The 6,459-nt window shown below is 58.6% G+C and overlaps 1 protein-coding gene across 1 annotated transcript in view; it reads left to right on the forward strand.

The window, feature by feature from the left end:
* Positions 1–301: 301 nt before the first annotated feature.
* Positions 302–6,459, forward strand: part of LOC104077996 (tubulin gamma-1 chain) — a gene marked incomplete at both ends in the record, with an annotated part of 6,639 nt that continues 481 nt past the window's right edge. Inside the window, 8 exons of the mRNA XM_009579439.1 lie at positions 302–475; positions 721–789; positions 2,054–2,133; positions 2,737–2,863; positions 3,649–3,735; positions 3,981–4,130; positions 5,452–5,604; positions 5,940–6,101. Of these exons, the coding sequence (XP_009577734.1) occupies positions 302–475; positions 721–789; positions 2,054–2,133; positions 2,737–2,863; positions 3,649–3,735; positions 3,981–4,130; positions 5,452–5,604; positions 5,940–6,101 (1,002 nt within the window). The remainder of the gene's footprint in view (positions 476–720; positions 790–2,053; positions 2,134–2,736; positions 2,864–3,648; positions 3,736–3,980; positions 4,131–5,451; positions 5,605–5,939; positions 6,102–6,459) is intronic.

A 6,459-nucleotide genomic window follows, 5' to 3' on the forward strand; every position in this document is an offset into this window, starting at 1 on the left:
GAAACGCGAGGCTGAGGCTGCCATAGATACCACCTTACGTAACCGCCGTGAGCGCAAGCCTGTTAGGGGAGAGCCGCCCCCCCCTCCGCCTGCCCAGCGTTCAGGATATGCTCTGGGGTGCATAAAGATGCTGCATTACGGACAGGCTGTACATAACAAGTTTCCCTTCCTCCTCTTCCCTGCTAGACGCCGGCTGTGCCATGCTCTCCCGCGGCCAGGGGGTGGCACACGCTCTTGCAGTTTCCTTTGCAATAAGAAGCGGCGCTGAGCTGCGACTGCATCATGATCTTACTGCTCCTTGTTAAAGGCAGACGATGAGCACTACATCCCACGAGCCGTGCTGCTGGACCTGGAGCCCCGAGTTATCCACTCCATCCTGAACTCCCCTTATGCCAACCTCTACAACCCAGAAAACATCTACCTGTCTGAGCATGGAGGGGGAGCTGGGAATAACTGGGCCAGTGGCTTCTCACAGGTAACAGCTCTAGTGCTCCTGGGTGCAAACACAGGTCAGCTCGTTAGGCATGAGCCTTTATTGTGGCTTTCTCATGTCAGGCTCAGTACACGGTTTCTGAAGAATACCTCATCATTCAGCAGGGACTTACACCTGACATTTTGTGGCACCCTGGGGCAATCTGACTTGGCTTCACACCAAGCTTGAGGAGCTCTTCTCCATCTTCTGTGGGAAAAGAACAAATCCTGGTCTGGTCTCTCTTGCAGGGAGAAAAAATCCACGAAGATATTTTTGACATAATAGACAGAGAGGCTGATGGGAGTGACAGTTTGGAAGTAAGTAAACCAGGGGATTTGGATCCAGTTGCCCTACTTGGTGTTTTCAGAGCCAGGCTGCTGTTTTATAAGGTTGAGCTCAGCCCTTCGGTGTATGCAGACTTCCACAACTTGCTTGTGGGTGCCGAGCAGAGAATACGTAGAGAGGGGAACTACGGAAAGGAGGTCTTTCCCATCACTACTACATCTGCCAGGCTTCCCCAGAAATCTTCTTACTGTACGCTCAGCAGGGCATTTTTCTGCCCCAAATACTGCTTGCATTGGGCACTTCCCGCAGGATACAGTCTGCAGGAAGGGTTCCAGGCATTATGGTGCTTTTTCCTTTCCCTCTTCCACCTCCCTCCCATGGCTCTCCCCCGTGTCAGCTGAAGCAGGACACACACTGCTTGTCCTCCAGTGAAGGCCCTCGTGGGTAGGGGGGGCCGTGCTGGACCAAGGCACCTGCTGCCCCTCTGCCTGCAGCAGAGGAGGGAGCCTTGGGCTGCCAGCAGGAAGGTGTTTAGACCCGGAGTTGCTCAGTGCTTTGAAATCTACGGCATGAGCGCAGGCAGCTGCAGCTTCATTTTCTCTCCAGCTGGGTTAAAGGGGCACCAGGGGTACTGACAGCATTTCAGCTGCTTTGCCGTGTGCCTCTGGCAGGACCTTGGCCACCGTCCATGTAAACCCATTTCCTGTGCGTAGACAGACAGGGCTCCCTGCTGTTTGTGTCAGGCTGTCACATGGCAACAGGGGAAGGGAAAATGTCGTCGTAAAATAAGTTGGCAGAAAATCCAAGAGCCTGTGGTGGGACCTGCAGCAGGTGGGAACTGCCCTGAAGTCAGGTAGAGGGGGTTTGGCCTCGGGCACTCTAGAAGGAGGGGAATGGGATGGAAAAGAGCTGAGAACGTGTACTTCCATTTTGCATGACCAACTGGACCCTGAAGGTGACGCTGGAGCTATTCTGAAGTCTGTTCTGGGGTGGGAGGAATCCAGGAGGCTCCTGAGCCGCAGTTGCACTTTGTGGTGTGTGCAGAGATGTGGATTCCACCCACACTGGCAGAAGTGGCCTGATGAGCGTGTGGCTGTCGCTGTGGTCTGGAGGAGCCAGGGCTAACCTGCACTCCGTCCACAGGCGTCAGCTCTGTGCTCTCCGTTGTCACGGGGAGTTCTTGCCCTGGCTGGCAAGTCTCTGCTGGAGCTGGTGGCGGTGGCACAGCGTGCTTTGCTCTGCCTGCTCGTGGGGCTGAGCTGGACCTTGAGCTGCCTGCATTCTGCTTCCTTCCAGGGGTTTGTGCTTTGCCACTCCATTGCCGGTGGAACGGGCTCCGGGCTGGGCTCGTACCTCCTGGAGAGACTGAATGACAGGTGAGCATTCAGCCTTGTCCCCTTCCCTCACAGCAGAGTCTGGCCCAGCCCGGGCACCCTGCCAAAGCAGGGAGCTGGAGAGCGCTGACTCAGAGCCACCGCCCCCACCCAAACACTGTCTTGTGCAATCCCTGGCATGCTGCCTGGGGAAGGGATGGCTCCTGATACGCCTGGGGACTTCAGAGGCTCTGAAACTGGACTTATGCTGTCCAAACTCTGCCTTCCCTCAGCCATTCTTATCAGGCAGCTGCCTTCTGACACCCTGACTGTGCAGGGGAGGGTGGGAGGCTCTAGCTGTGGGCTCTGAGCTGCCATCCCTGCCTGTTTCAGCTTGCAGCCTCTTGAAAAGGCTTGTAAGCAGCTGCTTAATCAGCCTGCGGATGGCTCAGCCTTGCCTGTAGCTCTGTCTGGCAGCCTGCTCCTGTACTGCTAGGGTAGGCACTGCTGGGACAAATTCTCTCCCTCCCTGGGAGCTGACTCTGGCATGCAGCGCTGGTGATTCACTGCTGTCCTGAGCCCTGGAGACTGCAAAGGGAGCTCGTGGGAGGAGAGAGTGCTGTCTTGGTAGTGTTAACCCTTGAGATGGCTCGGCTTTCTCACCAGGTATCCCAAGAAGCTGGTGGAGACCTACTCGGTTTTCCCAAACCAGGATGAGATGAGCGATGTTGTAGTCCAGCCATACAACTCTCTGCTGACGCTGAAGAGGCTGACTCAGAACGCTGACTGCGTGGTAAGAGTCCCGCTGTGTGTCAGGCCAGCAGCGCAGCCAGCTCCTGCGTAGCAGCCCTGTCCCCAGCCGCTCAAAAATGCAGCTTTTCCTGGAACAAGTGCCACAGCTGTGTGGGGTGAGTGTCGCAGCAGCATGCGATGCCCCAGGCGCAGCAATGAGTGCACCCCTGTCCAGAAGGACTGAGCAGATGTGGTGACTCCAGGGATAAGGGCTCTGTGCTAACCTGTGCTGAGCTGTCTGGCTTGGCATTTCTGCCTCTGGGATCCAGCAGATTCTTCCCATGGCAGTGAGGACCGGCTGTGCTTCCTCTGCGTAGCTGCGCTGCAGCCTTCCACTTGAACTCAATTCCAGCATCGCTTTCAACACCCACAAGCCCCAGCCAGGCAGCATCTTCAGTCTGCACCAGGGCTTTCAGTCAGGTCCCAACCAAGACACTGCTCATCCCTCCCAGCTTCTCTCTCATGTGGCAGGGCAAGGGCAGCTGCGCCAGAGCTGCTGGGGCTGAAGGTTGCTGCAAAGTGCTGACCCACGGGCAGTGCTTTGGGAGAGCGCTGGGGAGCACAGCCAAGACGGGAGGGAAGAGCTTCCATTGACAGTGTCAGTTACGCTCCACAGATGAGTCAGCTTGTGGTTTCGAGTGTCTGCTACCTGCCACGGTGGGCTCCGCCAGGCCGTGGCGCTCGGGGCCTGTGCTGGGCGATCCGGTGCCCTGGGACACGTGGCTGGGGCTGCCCTTCCTCAGGCTGCCTCCGAGGCTCTTCACAGAGCTGGTTTTTCTCTTGCAGGTGGTTCTGGACAACACAGCCTTGAATCGGATCGCGACAGACCGGCTGCACATTCAGAACCCGTCGTTCTCTCAGATCAACCAGCTGGTGAGAAGGGCTCTTCCCTCTGGAAAAGCCGGCGTGCGGCTTCCCTGCTGTCTTCGATTCGGTCTGAACCTGCTCCATGGACTGGGCGCGATGGTGGGCAGCCTGGAGCCGTGAATGAGGGTCTTTTGCCCTTCCCAGGGCAGCCTCCACGGGCACTCCAGCTTCCCTGGCATGTGTGAAGCAGGTTTTGAATGTACTCTGTGACCACACAGTGATGCTGACACTGACCCCATCCTCTCCCCCAGGTCTCCACCATCATGTCTGCCAGCACCACCACGCTCAGGTATCCTGGGTACATGAACAATGACCTCATCGGGCTGATTGCCTCGCTGATCCCCACCCCCCGGCTGCACTTCCTCATGACGGGGTACACACCGCTCACCACCGACCAGTCGGTAAGGCAAGCCCGCCAGGCACTCCTCCCCTTCCCCGAGGGCAGGAGGAGCTGCCACGCTCACCTTATAACATCCGTCAGTCCCATGGTCTTGGTGTGAGCTGTAATTGCGTGTTCCACATCCCAGGCCTGTGTGCCCACACCACGTGACAGCCACGTGTGATATGAATCAGACGTGAGCAGGGAATCGTGCTTGTGCTGGGCTACCTGCTGCATGCATCAGGATGGCTGCAGCAGCTATGGGAGGGCCGACAGTATCTGATCTGACAAAAGCCACCCTTAGAAACGATCAGAGTGAGCCCAGCAAAGTGGCCCTGCCAGTCCTGCCACCCTGGTGGGCCACTGGCCCATGCCGTTTGGGTCAGAACATTGTTGATCATGCTGAGACTGATCGTGGGTTACAGGCATCAGCCCCTTCCCGGGGCTTGATCTGTGTTCTGGGCGGGGATTGCCACCCCTCAGCTGCATTGAACACTACTGCTTGCATTTAGCTCGTCCCCAGCCAGTGCCCCCTCACCCCCCCAGTGAGAACGGGGCAGTTCTGTTTTGAGAGGCACTCACCTGCGTTGGCCACGTCTCAGTTCTGCTGGGAGCTAACAGCTGCTGTTCTCCTCTCGTTATGTGCATTTCCTCAGGATGTTACTCAGAGAAGCAAATCTGAAAAACTGCTGGCTCTGAAAAGGGTATCATCGAGTGTGTGATCTGTTCTCCCAGGGAGGAGTGTGGGGAGGGCTCAGCCAGCAGCTCAGACGGTGCCTGGAGCGGGTCTGACACACTTCCGAGCTGTCCTTGCCACGGGCACTCCTTCGGGTGCCAGCCCTGGCTGCGGCCCCCTTGGCAGGCAGCAGCTGGGCAAAGCCCATGACAGCCCTTGGGACTGCAGTGGCCGGTCTGCCCATGGGCTCAGTGCAGGGCGAAGTGGGGAAGGGGTGCAGCGGGGAACGACCCCTCTCCTGTCCTCCAGCCCTGCTCCTTGCCTCGGCAGTGGAACAGGACAGAAGTTTGACGGCAACAACACGAAACTTGTCCCTGTCACTCTGGTCTCAGCTGAGCTTCTCCCCAGCCCCTGCTGTGCTGCTGGCGGGGGCAGCTCAGCGCCCTTGTGTTGGAGCCTCTGCCAATGCCCCAGTTCTCAGCCTGGCTGTGCCTGTTGTGTGATGTTGGGATTTCCCTGTCCTGCATGCAGCTTTGCACATGGCTCCATCCCCAGCGCGAGGGCTTCTCTGTCCAGCTGCCCTCTGCTCCTGTGTGCGTGTGCAGGGCAGCGGGAGGGCAAGGGAGCAGCATGCCTGCTCCCTCTCACCCCCGGCTGGCGTCTGCAGGTGGCTAGCGTGAGGAAAACCACAGTCCTGGATGTGATGAGAAGATTGCTGCAGCCTAAAAACGTGATGGTGTCCACAGGGCGAGACAGGCAGACCAACCACTGCTATATCGCCATCCTCAACATCATCCAGGGGGAGGTGGATCCTACGCAGGTGAGCTCCCACGGCTGTTTCAGATGCTGATGGAAATGGTGTGGCTTGCCAGGGAAGAGCAAGCCACACCACGCCACCCCTGTGGGGGGGGTCTTCCTGTGTGGGGACCCTGGGATGAGACTGAGCGTTGCCCGAGAACTGGCTCCACATTGCTCCTGTGTGGGCCCTGGCCTCGTGGAAAGGCCACTAGTCCCTCGCCGTGAGGAGCCTCTCTCCCTGCTGTTTGCTGAAATCCACCTTCCTGAGGCCATACGTCGTGCGATGAGCAGCTCCTGGCTCTGCTGGGAACAGGCTGCTTTGCCCGTCACCGTGCTGCCCCTTTCTCAACCCACCAGGTTCACAAGAGTCTACAGCGGATCCGGGAGAGGAAGCTGGCCAACTTCATCCCCTGGGGTCCTGCCAGCATCCAGGTGGCTTTGTCCCGCAAGTCCCCCTACCTGCCATCCGCACACCGCGTCAGCGGCCTCATGATGGCAAACCACACCAACATCTCCTCGGTGAGTGCCTTCCCTCTACACAGAGGGCAGTGCTGGGGCCCCACAGCTGCAGCTCTGACGTTCTTTCAGTCGCAAATGCATCTTCTCTGGGGCTTTCACAAAGCCACGGCAGGGCCTGCAGATGAGGGGAGGGCGGGCAGCTCCCAGCTGGGGCACAGCAGGGCTCAGGTCTGGTCTGGGGTCCCGTCAGTCCTGCTGCACCCCTGGTGCCGTTCTCCCAGGAGCAGGCTGCAGCAGGACTCCCTCTCCCTGGCCAAAGGCAGCCTCGGAAGCACAAGCTGATCCTGAGTGCTGGCTGGGCGCAGAGTAGCAGCTACTGCTCCGCCCGCTTTGGGGCGCCCGCCTCGCTCCTCCTCAG

The sequence above is a fragment of the Fulmarus glacialis genome, unplaced genomic scaffold (assembly GCF_000690835.1).
Source record: "Fulmarus glacialis isolate BGI_N327 unplaced genomic scaffold, ASM69083v1 scaffold24090, whole genome shotgun sequence".
In the NCBI taxonomy this organism is placed as follows: Eukaryota; Metazoa; Chordata; class Aves; order Procellariiformes; family Procellariidae; genus Fulmarus; species Fulmarus glacialis.